The sequence below is a fragment of the Mustela nigripes genome, chromosome 14 (assembly GCF_022355385.1).
Source record: "Mustela nigripes isolate SB6536 chromosome 14, MUSNIG.SB6536, whole genome shotgun sequence".
Taxonomy (NCBI): Eukaryota; Metazoa; Chordata; class Mammalia; order Carnivora; family Mustelidae; genus Mustela; species Mustela nigripes.
Genome location: NC_081570.1, coordinates 16,487,662 through 16,504,112, shown reverse-complemented (window position 1 = coordinate 16,504,112; position 16,451 = coordinate 16,487,662). Strand labels below are relative to the sequence as shown.

Below are 16,451 nucleotides of genomic sequence, written 5' to 3'. Positions count from 1 at the left end.
AAAATGATCATAGATCCAATAAACCTAAACTCTTAGAAGAAAACACGGAAGCAGATCTTCATGACATGGGATTAGACAACGGTTTCTTGGATATAACCCCAGAAGCAAAAGGAACAAAAGAAAAATAAACAAACTGGACATCAAAATAAAAAGCTTTCATAATCACCATATAAAAATACAACCCAGTTTAAAAACAAGCCAAGGATCTGAACAGACATTTCATCACAGATATACAACTAACTAATGACCAATAAGCATAAGAAAAGATGTTCAGTATCATCAGTCATTAGGGAAATGCATATCAAAACCATCATGAGATACCACTTCACATCCACTAGAATGGCTATAATAAAAAAGAGTATCAGGGCGCCTGGGTGGCTCAGTCGTTAAGCATCTGCCTTCAGCTCAGGTCATGATCCTGGGGTCCTGGGATCGAGCCCCCCACCAGGATCCCTGCTCAGCAGGGACGCTACTTATCCCTCTCCCTAGGCCACTCCCAAGCTCTTTCTCTCAAACAAATAAAATCTTTTTTAAAAAGGGCGGGGGGTGGGATAACTGGGTGATGGGCATTAAAGAGGGCACATGATAGGGGTGCCTGGGCGGCTCAGTGGCTTAAAGCCCCTGCTTTTAGCTCAGGTCATGGTCCCGGGCTCCTGGGATTGAGCTCTGCATCGGGCTCTCTGCTTGGCGGGGAGCCTGCTTCCCCTTCTCTCTCTGCCTGCCTCTCTGCCTACTTGTGATCTCTGTCTGTCAAATAAATAAACAAAAAACAACAAAAAAGGGGCGCCTGTGTGGCTCAGTGGGGCTCAGGCATGGTCCGGGGTCCTGGGATGGAGCCCCACATTCTGTCTGCACAGCAGGGAGCCTGCTTCCGTTCCTCCCTCTGCCTCCTTGTGATCTCTGCCTGTCAAATAAATAAAATCCTAAAAAATATCATTCACAAAAAAAAAAAAAGAAAGAAAGAAAAAAAAAATCTTATCACATGGTTTCTGGCCATACTTCCTATTAAAATAGTAAAATGAAAACCCTTTACATGGGTGGCTCAGTGGGTTAAGCCTTGGCTCCAGTCGTGATCTCAGGGTCCTGGGATCGGGCATTGCCTCTCTGCTCTCTCAGCCGGGAGCCTGCTTCCCCCTCCCTCTCTGCGTACTTGTGATAGCTCTCTCTCTCTCTGTCAAATAAATAAAATCTTAAAACAAAACAAAACAAAAAAAAGAATGGAAAAGAAAACCCTTGGGCTTCTGCCCTCTATTTCTGAGAGTTGGGAGTCTCCAACCTATGTCTTTTCTAACCCATGCGTTGATAAAAGCCCCCAAAAACCTTTCCTTTTTTTGGCAAAGGGTTTTTTATTCTTGGAGAGATGTCTTGAGCGGGCAGTTGAATCTGAGGGCTCAGTCTGGCTAATGCTCTTCTCAAGAAGCTCTTCCCACACAGACTTGACATACCCATTTAAAAATTACATACAGGGGCGCCTGGGTGGCTCAGTGGTTTGGGCTGCTGCCTTCGGCTCGGGTCATGATCTCAGGGTCCTGGGATCGAGCCCCGCATCGGGCTCCCTGCTCAGCAGGAAGCCTGCTTCCCTCTCTCTCTCTCTCTCTGCCTGCCTCTCTGCCTACTTGTGATCTCTGTCTGTCAAATAAATAAATAAAATCTTTTAAAAAAAAAATTACATACAGACAGAAAACTTGTTATATGCATAAACGATATGAATTGCATGATTTTCAGTATTTATTTTAAAAGTATACATCTCCAGAAAACACCCAAGTCTAAAAAGTCCATGCCTTAATTCTGCCGTAGGGCCCTGCACAGCTGGTGTTCCATGTGGTCCTTTGTCTGAGGCCCAGGCTACCTTCTCCCAACTTAAACCTAGATTCCCGTTCCACCACGGACTGAGTTATGCGACTCTGGGCAAGTTTGCTTCCACTGTGTGCCTCTGCTTGCTCACTTCCTAAAGCGGGGCTAACAATACCTGCCCACTGGTGTTTAGCAAAAATAAAATGTTAGTGACGCCCTGAACACAGCCTCTGGCGCCCGGAGATGTGAGGCAGCTGTTGTCTGTATACACTGTTCGGGTGACAAGTCTTTTTCTTTCCCTATCTTTTTGCACCCTGACTAGCTGACATTAGCTCTCTTCATCAGGTTCCTCAATCTGTAAATATTCTATGTCAAGAGATCGTTGAGAGAATAAAAGAGGAAAACTAGCGCACAGCAGGCCTTAAAAAAAAAAAAAATGTTCTTTTCCGTCTCCATAGCTAAAGCCATTTCTTTAGCATAACCCCCACAGCCTCAACGCGCGCCCAGTTGAAACTCCTCAAACACAGCCCGGGGGCCTCCAGACACATCTGCGGACAAACAAGCCGTGCCTGTCTCCAGCAACGCCGGCCAGAACTCCACGTCAGGGAGCCATGTTTCCCAGCCCAGGACAGAAAAGGTGTACAGATGTAAGGAGTCTACCACCCCTCCCATCGGGGCCCCTTTCCCGAGACGCCCGGGTCCCCGCACAAAGAGCGCATTCAGCCGGCGCGAGCCCTCCGCCTCCCTCACCCCACACACCCACCCACCCAGCTGGTGGGGAGGTGGGGGTGGCCGGGGGCCGGCAACCTCGAGGGAGCCGGGCACCCGGGGCTAAGGCGCGCGGGACGGGGTCGCGGCTCACCTTCGCTCGCTTGCGCCGGCTGGTCCGTCGCCCCTCCGGAGTCTCGGCGATTCCCGTTTCCATGGGGGTCGCAGATCCAGGCACGACGGTAGGCCCGGCTTGAGGCCCGGCGGACCCCGGCGGCTCCGCCAGGCCCCCGGGAGGCGAAGCCCGCGGAGGCTCTTTCTTGCGGGGAGTGCGCTCCCCGGCCACCCCCGGGCCGGCCTCGGCAGGGCCCGACAGGCCCGTGGGCTGCGCGGCCACCTCGGAGCCGTTCTCCGCGCCGCCCGCCGCCCCGGGGCCAGCCTCATTCCCGGCCGCCGCCGCGGCTGCCGCCGCCGCCGCCGCCGCCGCGGCCTTCTTCCCAGACAACATCTCTGGCCGCCTGGCCGCCGACGGCCGGAGGGGCCGCTCGGTCTGTCGGTCCGTGGGTCCGGAGGCGCCTCGCCTTGCCTCACTTCACACGGGAGCTCGCTGCCAACCGCCGCCGCGTACGCACGCGCTGAGCGCGCTCCAGCCGCGTCGGGACAAAAAGGCCCGGGACGCCCACCGCCCCGCCTTCCCCGGCTGCCATAGAGCGGCGCCCTCGCGGCTAGAGCGACACCACCGCACGGAGCGCAATGCTCTCCTAGAGCGTCGCCTTGGCCTTTGGAGTCGGCCCCCGCACCTTCCTGGTCCTGGGGCTTCTGGGCCATACTGCACCTCCGAAGGCGCTCATTTTTTCCAGGGGCTTGCATACACCCACGAATTCGTTCGTTCGTTCGTTCTTTCATTCGTCAGTTCGACCAATATTAATGCTTACTACGTGGCAAAAGTTTAATTATGAAGTTTTTCTTTCAAAGAGTTTACAGTTTAGTGAGTGGAAAACATTGAACCGTGACTGGGACGTCATCTTATTGTTTCATAATTGTCCTGCTTGCACTGGGGAAATCTTGGAGAGTAAATGAATTTCGTGGTGATATAATGGACAGAAGTTAGGAAATCCACGCTTGAGTCCGAACTGGATTGCTGTTGCCTCCAGGGCCGTGTTCCTGCGCTTCCTTCTGTCTGGACCTCCTTCCCATTAGCACTCCCTGTCTTCCATGCATAACACCTCTTTCTATTCCAGGTTAATTCTAACTAGTGCTGCAGATGGTGATGGTGGTTTGTTTTTTTAATTCCTCCAAGACTCCTTTAGTGACCCAACACTGGAACGACTTGTGTTCTTCAAGCTTGTTTCTACTTATTACACACAACTATAATTGCTTTTGTATATACCTCTCTCTTCAAGCTATAATTCTCTTTTTTAAAAAAGTTTTTTTGTTTTGTGTTTTGTTTCTTTAAGTAATCTCTACACCCAACGTGGGGTCGAACTCAAGAGTCACATGCTTTCCTGGCTGAACCACCCAGGCACCCCTTCAAACTGTAATTTTGCAAAAAATTATCCCATTTACATGAACTTCAAGAACTGGTAAAACTAATGTCTAGTGATAGAATCCCCAGATCAGTGATCACTTGGGATGAGAGTGAGGGCTGACTGCAAAACAGGAGGGAATTTGCTGGGGTTGATGGAAATTTTTTTTTTTTAATCTTGATTATGTGGTGTACATGTTAGTCAAAACTCACTGTCCTGTACACATAAAATATTTTCATATTTTACTTTATGTCAATTTTACGTCAATTAAGTTGAAATTTTTTTTATACTAGGCAAACAGGAAAAAGGAGACAAGTCCAGGAAATTTAGAAGCTGTGCAAGAAGAAAAAATGTAATCATAGTTCAACATATGGCTCAGCTATGAACTACACTGACATAGCCATAATAACATAAGGATTAATATTGTTTTAACCAAATCGATAGAATTATACTGAAAGGGTGGGGAAAAGAGGTGTGTGGAGGAGAGGAATGAGAGGGGTTTACAGAATCAGAGACGAAATGGGAATGGGAGAGATTCTGCTTGGGAGCTAAATTCTCATCTTCCATCATAAAAAGATAATATAAAACATCAAAATTGAAAAATCAAGAACTAACAGTACAAGCATACAATTTAGATATATCAAGATAAATACCAGAAGAAACAGTTAAAAAGCTGGAATGAGTTGTCTGGGTCCTATAACTTGAGCATGGAAAGGGACAGATATAAAGCAAAGATTGCTTGTTTCAAACCCTGTAGATCTTATTGTGCATTTAACAATTTGATAAAACTTAAAATTAGATTTTTAAAAATATGTATATCTTTTAATCCAGCAATTCCACTTTCCAGAGGATATTCTAGGAAACTATTTAAGTATGTGTACAAAGATTTAACTTTAGTCCTGTTTACCTCAAATAATATATAATAGCAATAAAGAAGAATTAACCTAAAGGCCCAACAATGGCCACTAATTGAATATCTTAGAGTATTATAGCCATTAAAATTGACACTTCAACATGAAGAACTCTCATACAAAATACTGAGCATATGTCAAAGATTTATCTAACTCATTATTGAGAGAACCAGTAAGATGACAATGCTGGTTCAAGGGAAAACATGAAAATCTGATATATGGTCACTAGTCAGTGGAAAACAATGCTGGGATAAAATTGTAAAGTTAAATAAGAAACATGGTTTCAATGTCTTCCAAGGACATAAAACTATAGACTTTGAGGTTATCTTTTCTATCAGACACAACTCATTTGCCTCTATTTCCAACAACAACAAATGATTTGCAACTTAACGCATTATAAAAATTTTATGGCAAAAGACACATAATATAAAATGTATCACCCATCGCTTCTCGGCCTTTTGGCTAAGATCAAGTGTAGTATCTGTTCTTATCAGTTTAATAAAATGTATCACCTTGACCATTTTTAAGTGTATAACTCACTGCAGTTAATTACATTCTCATGTTTGTACAATCTCCAGAACTCTCATTTTATAAAATTCTGTGCCCATTAAACCATGACTCGTCATTTCTCCCTGCCTCCTCCCGCCTCCTCCTGGCAAACACCATGCTACTTTCTATCTCTGTAACTTTAACTACTCTGGGTATCTCACTTAAGTGGAGTCAGATGACTTTTGTGTTTTGGTGACTGGCTGCTTTCACTGAACATAATCGCCTCAAAGTTAACCCATGTTGTAGCATATGTCAGAATTTCCTTCTCTCTCTTTTTTTTTTTTTAAGATTATGTATTTATTTGACAGAGATGGAGAGATCACAAGTAGGCAGAGAGGCCGGCAGAGAGAGAAGGGGAAGCAGGCTCCCCGCTGAGCGGAGAGCCCTATTCGGAGCTTGATCCCAAGACTCTGGGATCATGACCTGAGCTGAAGGCAGAGGCTTCACCCACTGAGCCACCCAGGCACCCTTCCTCTTTTTTTTTTTAATTTAATGTTAGTTCACGTCTTTTTTCAACCCCTATACAATTACGTATACTCTGGTCTGTCGAAGCGGTAGGTCAGACAACATTTGCTACAATAACATCTGTTAAAGTGCTAGCCATAAGAACACCAGCATCACATCCATTTGAAGGGCACACCCAGCAAAGGTAACTGATGTAGCCCCTTCTCATTTACCTCAGAGATAGTATTTCAGGATGGCTGGCTTAATCTTCTTTCTCTTATGCTTATTCTTCTTGGGCGTGGTCTCAGACTTCTGTCTTTTCTTTGTGCCACCACAAAGTCTCAACATAAGATGAAGAGTGGACTCCTTTCGAACATCATAGTCAGACATAGTATGTCCACCCTCCAGGTGCTTGCCGGTGAGAATCAGCCTCTGCCGATTGGGAGAATTCCTTCCTTCTCCTGGTTCTCCGCCTTTGTATTTTCTAATGTATTTGAGGGTTCAGCCTCAAGGGTGATGGTCTTTCCCATAAGTGTTTTCATGAAAATCTGCATCTTGGCAGCAGTTCTACGTTGGATGGTGGATGGGAAAGGAGAACATGGCAACACCCCTCAGGGTTTTCTGGATTTCCTTCCTTTTTAAGGATGAGTAATTTCATTGTCTGTGCACACACATTTTGTTTATCCATTCATCTGTTGTTGGATTTCAGGGTTGCTTCTACCTTCTAGCTATTGTGAATAATGCTGTTATGAACATGGGTGTGCAAATAGCTCTTTAAGACCCAGATTTTGAGGGGCGCCTGAGTGGCTCAGTGGGTTAAAGCCTCTGCCTTCAGCTCAGATCATGATCCCAGGGTCCTGGAATGGAGCCCCGCATCGGGCTCTCTGCTCAGCGGGGTGCCTGCTTCCTCCTCTCTCTCTGTCTGCCTCTCTGCCTACTTGTGATCTCTGTCTGTCAAATAAATAAACAAAATCTTTAAAAAAAAAAAAAAAAGACCCAGATTTTGGGGTGCCTGGGTGGCTCAGTTGGTTAGGCCTCTGCCTTTAGCTCAGGTCATGATCCCAGGGTCTTGGGATTAAGCCCCATATTGGACTCTGCTCAGCAGAGAGACTACATCTCCCTCTCCCTCACCACCCCCACTCCCACTTGTGCTCACTCTCTGTCAAACAAAAAAGTAAAATCCTTAAAAAATAAAAAGGAAAAGAAAAAGATCCAGCTTTCAATTATTTTAGATCTATATTCCAAAGTGTAATTGCTAGAGCGACTTATCCAACTTTTACAAAGGTAACATCTGACTTCACAGAGTCAGGACTCTATCCGATATTAAACAGTACTGTCAAAGTTACCTTCCCCTAAAGCATCAGATGACCAACAGGTAGACCAACTGGACAATATTCTAATATGACTGCATAGACAAGCTTGGAGTAATCTCTTCGTCTTATTTCCAGATCTGGGGTAGTTTTCCTTTGCAGTCTTCCTCACAATGAGGGTAAGGGCTCTGTGCTGCTGACCATTTTATTCCCAAGGGTGAGGCCCAGAAGTACTGTTGAATAAATGAAGTATCACTCTAGCCGACATCACCTGGCTGTTGTGAGGACATCATGAGATGTTGCTTACAATCTGCCTGTCAAAGTCTGGCACATAGTGGCCGCTTAAGACATAGGAGTAGTTAATATTATTGTTATGCGGCAGCAGGGCGGCTGGTTATGACTCAGAGGAGGGGGCAGCCACGGCTCCTGTCATGGAGGGCAACTGTCCTAGAGGGGTCACCAAGGCTGGGTCTTGGGGCCTGGGTGCCTCCAAGCCATAATGCTGGGGGAAATAATGTCTCTTTTTAGGTATCTCCATGGGATACTTGCTTCCTCTGGCACCGTAGGAGCACTGGTGGCTTGGCTGATAGGCTATAAGCCAGCCTTGTTTGGCTTCCTATTCCTTCTGCTGTTGCTTAGCAACTGGCTGGTCAAGCATGAACTCAAGCCCACTCCCCCAGAGCCCCCGAAGGTGAGCAAGAGGGGCCTTAGCTTCAGCTAAGGATGATGGGATATTTGCAGCTAGACTGGGGGGGGGGGGGCAGGGAAGATGTCAGGATAATGGGTACAGGACTGAAATATCCACAGCTCTGGGTCTAAGCCCCTGTTCCACAACTCCCACTTGGGGGATGGAGGACAAAGCACTTCTTTTACAAGGTGTCAGTTGCCTGGTCAGTTGCCTGGGCTGTGAAATAGAGACCATCCCTAGATGAAAAGCAAAACAAAACAAAGAACTGGTGGTTGCCAGGGGGGTGGTAGGTGGGAAACGAATGAAATATGTAAAGGGCGTTAAGAGTACACTTATCTTGATGAGCACTGAAAAATGTATTTATACAGTCATAGAATCACCATGTTGTATACCCGAGTATATAACAATTAGTATACACTGTATACTAGTCATACTTCAATAGAAAGAAAACAAAGAGAAAAATCTTGTTAAAAAAAAATGGGGGACCATCCCAGACTCTCCTACTTCATGTCTGACATCAACATGGTTTGGCAACAGTAACCATTACTTTAAAGTGGAAAAATCTTAAATGGATGAACTAAAGATACCGGCGGAACATAGACGCTTCTCTAGAATGGCTTAAGGAAGACCGTGGAAATGTATGCAGATTGCTATACCTTTTATGGAAAGATAAAAAAGCACATGAGACCATACACCGCCTTGTCTGTGGATGCCTGTGCATAGGGAAAATATATTAAGGTTGGATCTCTCCACCTCTGGGCGTTTGATATTTTGAGTGAGATAATTCTTGATTGTGAGGGCCTGTCCTGTGGATTGTACCATGTTTAGTGACATCCTTAGCTTCTACCCACAGATGCTAAGAGCACCTCCCGGCCCCCCTATTGTGACAACCAACAATGTCAGACATTGCCAAATGTCCAGTGGGGGAGGCAAAAGAGCCTCCCACTGAGAACCACTATGGTAAAGAAATATATGGGAAAAATAACTTCTGAGTTCAAGATTGCCATTGAGATGAGGTTCAGAGGGAGAGGGAACTCTATGAGAAGGACCCACAGGGGACTCCAGTTACATTTGTCATATTTTATTCCTCATACTGGTATGGGAATGTGAGTATTTGCTGTAATATTCACCCTTTTTTGCATGTCTGAAATTAATTTTTTTTAAAGATTTTATTTATTTATTTGACAGAGATCACAGGTAAGCAGAGAGGCAAGCAGAGAGAGAGGAGGAAGCAGGCTCCCTGCTGAGCAGAGAGCCCGATGTGGGGCTCGATCCCAGGACCCTGGGATCATGATCTGAGCTGAAGGCAGAGGCTTTAACCCACTGAGCCACCCAGGCGCCTCTGAAATTAATTTTTTTAAGATTTTTTAATTTTTATTTATTTAACAGAGAGAGAGAGATCACAAGTAGGCAGAGAGGCAGGCAGAGAGAGTGGGGGAAGCAGGCTCCCCGCTGAGCAGAGAGCCCGACGCGGGACTTGATCCCAGGACCCTGAGACCATGACTCAAGCTGAAGGCAGAGGTTTCACCCACTGAGCCACCCAGGCGCCCCTGAAACTAATTTTTTTAAGATTTTTGTTTGTTTATTTGACACAGAGAGAGAGACAGCACACAAGCAGGGGGTAGCAGCAGGCAGAGGGGGAGGGAGAAGCAGGCTCCCCGCTGAGCAGGGAGCCCGATACGGGACTCGATCCCAGGACGACCTAAGCTGAAGGCAGATGCTTAACTAACTGAGCCACCCAAGTGCCCCTGCATGCCTGAAATATTTAAACTGGTTTTAACGATGAGGATCTTGTAGCTGACTCCAAAAAGGAAAAAAAAAGTATTATTAATAGCATAGAGAAAGATGAGGATGACAAAGATCAGACAGTGTCATGAGACCACAGGAAAAGTTGGCAGGTGGTGATTTTTATGAGGCCTGACAACAGTCTCAGGCACACTGGGAGAAACACACTCTCCAGGAGACAGCTATATCTTGGTTAAGTGCTTTCTGTCCCCTGTGGGTACAGATGAGCAGGCCATTTCATTTATTCCTAGGAACCAAAGGCAAGTATGGACCCTAGGAGTTCAGGGACTCCCAAACTGAGAAGAGGACCTTTCCTCACTGGACCCCAACTCTCTCAACCACAAGATGTGGCAAAGATGCTCTCCTTGAAGGCTGCTTGTGTGGACTGATTAATGGGCTGTTTGTAAATCACTATTAACCAATGTTTCCTTTTCTGGGATGTGGGGAGCCTAGGAAGAAGCAGAGAAACCAAAGCCTCCTGAAGTCAAACCCAACAGCCACGTCTTGAACACAAAAGAAGTCGAGAGATTGCACGCCTGCTTTGCCCTCCAGGACAAGGTCCTTGAACGGCTTATGTTCAGTGAAATGAAGCTGAAGGTCTTAGAAAATCAGATGTTCATCGTATGGAATAGAATGAGTCATCACAAGAGGTCGAGCAGGCAGCGGACTTTCCCCATGAGGAAACACAGAGTAAGGAGACATGACTCAGTTTTCTCCATCATCTCGGACTGCACTTCAAATTCCCCCTAAAGAGGTCAGACAGACTGCGGTGGGCTGTTCTCTTCAGATGTTACCTTTACTCAGTAAAACCCAGTCAGAGACTATTGAATTTTCTTAGTAAATCACACTGGAGAGCAGGATTGGAGGCTGAAAGTCCAATCGCCTTTGGGAAAGAAAGCTGTCCTCACTCGGTCAGCTGTGTTACGTTCTAAGAACAACCTGAGGGGGCTCCAGAACCTGGCTCCTCCTCTCTTTTGGCTGACCACATTAACCTAGTCCAGGGCTCTGTCCCTGTTCATCTAGAGTCTTATAATGGCCTCTCCTGGGCTGCCGCAGCTCCCAGTCTTCCCCTTCCCCTCTGCTCGAGGCCAGAGCCAAGCTCTGCCAAGTGGGCAAGTTCACGCCTGTTCTTGAGCCTACACCTGCTGTGGTTGACAGAAGAAAGGCCACACTCCTTACCGTGGTGTTCAGACCCTCCATGATCTGACCCCTTTTCCAGGCTTGCCCCCGATCACCTTACTCTCCCTCATTTGCTTTATACCTTGTGCTGAAATATCCTAAACTTCAGTCATCAGGTACCCCCTTTGTGATTTTTGCCAGAGCCACGAACCACCTGAATGTTTAACTCAATATCGTCCCTTTAAATGGACTCATTTCCTTAAATAAATGTACCTGTGAAAGAAAAGTCATAATAAACATAACTAACTGTACATTTAAAAGCTGTATCGTTTGGCTAAAATAGAACATAACTGTCAAAAAAAAAAAAAAAAAGGAAGAAGAAGCAGACAGTGAAGACAGATCCATGTTACTAAAGTTCCAATCAGAGCTTGGTTGCCCACCAGAAAAGTCTGAGCCTGGGAATTTGGGGTTAAAAAGAGAGATTAGTAACTATTAGTGTTTGAGAGATATGTTAGCACCAAGCTAAGAGTTTTCTCCATAAGGAGAACTAGAAGGAAATCACTACCTCACCATGGGATCTGGTGTGGCTTAATGCCTTGTTGGGGCCCCACCTAAAAGCATCTCTAATCAAACCAGATGGCTGGTCATCCCCCAAATGCATCGGCATCTTTGCTTGCATGATTTATTCCCCTGGAACTCCTTATCTTCCCCCCTCCTTTTTAAAAAAAAGAGTTTATTTATTTGACAGAGAGACACAGCAAGAGAGGAAACACAAGCAAGGGGAGTGGGAGATGGAGAAGCAGGCTTCCCACTGAGCAGGGAGCTTGATGCGGGGCTCGATCCCAGGATCCTGAAAACCCCGAGACCATGACCTGAGCCAAAGGTAGACGCCCAACCAACTGAGCCCCCCAGGCGCCCCTATCTTCCCCTTTCAACTATTAAACTTCTTTAGTAGTTCCTAAACTACACCTCCGGAGAGCTTCCCTAACCCAGCTGGGAATAGTGTCTGTCCTTGGCAAGCTCCCGCATTTTATCTTCAGTTTGGCAGTAGAAAGTATCACGATCTGCTGGGATTTGATTTGCACACATTTCTGGATTCCCTCCCCATCCTCCAACTAGATTATAAATTCTCTGGAGTCAAGGACGGCATCTTGTTCCTTTGTCTACTGCCCCCAACAGGACCCAACATTGGTGCTGGTGCTGGTATACAGTCAATTAGTGCTTCCTAAATAGCATCTCTGATGGTTGATCACAGTCTTATGGGTTTTCTGCACCTTCCTTTTATAATGACTCTCTTTTAACTTTTTTTTTTTTTTTTTTTTTTTTTTTAAAGAGCAGGATCTCTGGAGCCTCACAGCCTGGCTTTAAATCCCACCTCTATGCACTCCCAGCTGTGTGCTCTCAGACAATTCTAATTGTTCGTCCTCGCTGTACCTCAGTTTGCTCAACTGTCAAATGGGGAGAGGAGCACTATCACCCTCCTTGCATGTTGTGAGGGTTTGGTGAGTTACCACGTGCCCTCAGGTCTGTCTTCCCATGACCTCCCTACCTAAAACCACAAGCCTCCCTTGTGGGTCAGGTACCTTCTCCTTGCCTCTCCAAGTCCACTCTCCACTCTGGGGGTGTGTCAGGCTACTTTAGGGCTGACTGGGTTCCTTCACACAGGGTCACTCCTCTCAGGGAGGCTCTCTCAACAGGACCGTCTTCTTCCAGGTTCCCTTTGGAGCCGGGGGGAGGTGTATCTCCCCCCCCCCCAGTTTTCCAGCCCAGGGGGACTACACTCTTTTTAAGATGCTTCTCACACCTTTGTCAACAGTCCCTTTCACGTAGCTTCATGGGCCATTGCTAATGGTCTTGCTGTATGGCCAGGTCATGGGACCACCTAGAACTGGACCATCAGGAGCATCTCTGCTGTGGAAACAGATAAAGCAATTTGGCCACAAAGTCCAAAGGAGGTGATATGTGAATGAGCTCACAGTAAAACACTGGACACTAAATCCTTCCCTGGACCTACCAATAACAAAACCATCATGGAGGTCCGAGGTGGCCCAGTGAAGATCCACTTGACCCATGAAGCACTCGTACTCACACAGTATGACTCACTTGCAAGAAATGCTGGCCTGTGGCTCAAGGTCTATCTCAAGAACTTGGTCATCTGACCAGTTCATAATAGCCAAATTGGTGGCAGTGGATTCTGACTGCCGTAGACCTGATTTAGGAAAGGGGGTGTAAGTGTAAGTGTAAGCGTAAGGTTTTATAGGCGAGAGAAACATGACACCAGGCGAGGCAGGCACAAGGCAAGATTTATTAAAGGTGCATTCCGGCAAAGTTTCAGGGCTCAGGAGAAGGGTAGCCAGGAAAGTCGTGTGGGGAGGAGGTGCCCCCTCCCACCGCCCCGCGAGGTTCTTCGGGGGAGGTTCCTCGACTCTGGAAAGGGGAGTGGGGGATAGTCGCACTGGGAGGGAGTCGGCAGGGGGGTCTTTTATTGGGCCAAGGCAGGGCATGGGCTCACATATATGTTAGGGTATTTGGTGATCGGAGGGTATGGGGTGGGGGGGTCCTAATACTTCTGTTTCCTGCATAGGTATCGGGTTACCTATGAAGCTGTGACCGGGGCATACATCCTTTTGGCAGGAGAGTCAAGGGTTAAGGAAAGGGAGGGAGGGGGCTTGGAAGATGGCAGGCCGGCTGTCATTTCTATTGTTCCTCCTGCACTCCCGGAGCCCTCCGACCCAACACTAAGATTTCCTGCTATGACCCAATCTGACAATGGAACTCTGTTTAAAGCTGCTGCCGCCCAGTTGTGGGCTCTGTCAATACGGAATTCTCTTGCTCTTCCACACTTGCCCCCTGCAGATGGTGGGTACAAGGGAGCTTTGGTATGGCTCGTTCAAGGTGCCATTAGATCAGCACTCCCTCATCTTCTGTGGGCAGCTAGGAAAGAGAAGGGTACACCTGACGTGTCAGGCGGAATGCTGACTTCTGGGTTCCTGTGGAGAGTAGAGCTCTGGAAAGGACAAACGATCCAGCTCTTCCCGGGTTCATGACAGCCCACAGGTGATGATCCATCAGAAACATACGCCAGAGATCTGAGGCAACAGACCAGGCTGGAGGGCTAAATAAACTTGCCTTCTTCTCCAGAGTGGGCCAGGCAACACTGAAGGGCTTCTAGCAGCTGCTCAGGCCAGAGCCCATGGCGTGAACCTATCACAGTGCTGAACATACCCCCACACTGACCAACCTCCCCACCCTGCACCATCCCCAGCTACAGGAGACTTACCAGCGACTCACTCTCTGACAATGGCAAGGACATTGTTCCTAGCTGGCCGCAGCCACCAACAGCTGTTCTTGGGCCTCCACAACCATGTTTCCATCCCTTGCTCAGAGGGATGGATAATTCCTCGCATCTGGTGTGGACTGCACGGCCATCGTGGACATTGTGTCATCACTCCAGGCTCTTCCTTCCCCCTCCGGTGTCTCCCCACCCCCCCCATTGACCAACAACAGCTGGAAATCCTCTTAGGAGCCCAGCTGATTTCTCCCCCCCTTGTGTGTTACACTCTTACTGAGCTCCATCCCTAGCGGGAAGGCTTATGTTGGTGAGCCCTGGGTCAGGGGATGGACCTTGGAAAAATCTGGATTGTATGGGAAGACCCTGGGGGCTCACTCCAGGTTCCAGCAATGAGATGACAGCAGGTGGGCTCCAGGCGGTGGCTCCCATCCCCAAAGCAGAAACCACTGCACAAGGTCTCCCCTTCCCTCAGGGCCTTCAGGGACCTCAGCCCCGCAAGCAATTTCCCTGGTGCCTGAGTTCAGACCAGCTTTTCTTTACTTGCAAGGCTGACCTCACTCGGTCTATACAGTAGAGCAGTGTGGTAGGGGTGGGGGGGGGGGGGGGTGTTGGCTTGGGGTGGTGGAATCTTCTGGAACACATGTCAGGATCTTTCCGCCTTGAACCTTGAACCTCTCTCCATACGATGATGAGAGCCAGCATAATGCACCAGCACCTCATAAACTGCTGACCCGCCGCATCTGGGTCCCCTGGTAAAGCCCATTTCGCACCCACAATGCATGACTTCATGGTCTTTGCCTCCATCCCGCACTCACAGCTCCTCGAACTCGGCGCTCAGGGCTCAGAACCTCCTCCACTTCATTTCACTCCCTGGTGATGGCTTTAAATATTCTCTATTTTCTAATGTCAGTGATTTTCTAAATTATATCGTTGATACGGACCTCTAAGTTCCAGATTCAAATGGCCCAGTGCCTACTTCTGTACTTGCACTTGGCTCAGAATTAATGACAGTCCTGAACACTGTCCCTTTGCCCCAAACCCCTCCCACACACAGGCTTTCCCATTCTGGTGGCTTTGGCCAAAACCTCTGGGGCCCTTCCTGAGTCGTCTTCTCTCCTGTTTGGCTTTAATTCACCAGCGAGTCCTATGGGGTCCAACTCTGAAGCATATCAAGAGTCTGGGACTCTAGGAGCCTCCACCGCTGCTTCTGAACAGAGCCCTGGCCTCCCCGCCCCTACCCTGGCCCTCCACACATAAGCCTGAGTGGTCCTTTAAAAATGTGAGTCAAGTCCTGGCACTCTTCTGCTCTGCACCCTACAAGGGCTCCCATATCACTCAGAGTGAGAACCAACGCCCCCTTCCCACAGCCCACGAGGTTTCCCATGACCCGGTCGCCCATTACCTTCCCCACCTGGCTGACTGCCCTGCCCCCCAGGCTGCTCCAGACGCCCATCTCCTTGCTTTTTCCTTTGGCACACTGGGAACATTCTCACCTTCCAAGAGGTCTTTGCATTGGATGTTCACCCCACCACGGACTCTTCCTCTCCTGGCCATATACCCAACTCCCTTACCTTCTTTGGGTGGTTTACTGGATGTTTCTTTCTCAGGGAGGCCATCCTGACCTCCCAGTGTAACCCTAGAACCCCCACCTCCAGCTTTGCTTACTTTGCATAGCCTGCAACACGGTCTAATGCGCTACTTACTTGCTCGGCTGCTTCTGCTAGAACGGAAGTTCTACAAGGTCAGGGACCTGTCTTGTTCACAGAGATAGTTCAAGCACCAGGAACAGTGTCCAGCACTTAGTAGGAGCTGAACAACTACGTGCTGGGGTGCCTGGCTCGCTCAGTCGGAAGAGCCTGTAACGCTTGGTCTTGGGTCATGAGTTCAAGCCCCATATGGGGTGTACAGATTACTTACATATATACATTTTAAAAATACACATGTGTTGACAATGAGTGCTTGTTGCTACCTCTGCCTTGCCCTATGTCCACCCCCAGATCCGAGCGTAAGATCCGGCAAATGGTAGATCCTTGGTAAGTGTTTGTTGGGTGACTCAGTGGAAAAGTGAGCAGACAGGGGCGCCTGGATGGCTCAGTGGGTTAAAGCCTCTGCCTTTGGCTCAGGTCATGATGCCAGTGTCCTGGGATCAAGCCCCACATCAGGCTCTCTGCTCAGTGGGGAGACTGCTTCCCTTCCTCTCTCTCTGCCTGCCTCTCTGCCTACTTGTGATCTCTGTCAAATAAATAAATAAAATCTTAAAAAAAAAAAAAAGAAAGAAAGAAAAGTGAGCGGACAGATGGATCAATTAATCAATACAAGCCTGAC

At 47.8% G+C, this 16,451-nt stretch overlaps 2 protein-coding genes and 2 pseudogenes across 3 annotated transcripts in view; 2 read left to right on the top strand and 2 right to left on the bottom strand.

Moving 5' to 3' along the window:
• KDM1A (lysine demethylase 1A) overlaps positions 1–3,182 on the bottom strand; it is a 60,764-nt gene extending 57,582 nt beyond the window's left edge. For both annotated transcript variants that reach the window (XM_059376599.1, XM_059376600.1), the window contains exon 1: positions 2,657–3,182. In XM_059376599.1, coding sequence (XP_059232582.1) covers positions 2,657–3,010 — 354 coding nt within the window. In that variant the 5' untranslated portion in view covers positions 3,011–3,182. The remainder of the gene's footprint in view (positions 1–2,656) is intronic.
• Positions 3,183–5,381: 2,199 nt separating this feature from the next.
• Positions 5,382–5,480, top strand: LOC132002398 (U2 spliceosomal RNA; annotated as a pseudogene).
• Positions 5,481–6,015: 535 nt separating this feature from the next.
• LOC132001624 (ubiquitin-ribosomal protein eS31 fusion protein-like) lies at positions 6,016–6,486 on the bottom strand (annotated as a pseudogene).
• Positions 6,487–7,741: 1,255 nt separating this feature from the next.
• On the top strand, positions 7,742–10,465 carry TEX46 (testis expressed 46). Its single transcript, XM_059376345.1, has 2 exons — positions 7,742–7,933; positions 10,268–10,465. The coding sequence occupies exons 1-2, from the start codon at positions 7,742–7,744 to the stop codon at positions 10,463–10,465; spliced, it is 390 nt and encodes a 129-aa protein (XP_059232328.1).
• Positions 10,466–16,451: the final 5,986 nt, after the last annotated feature.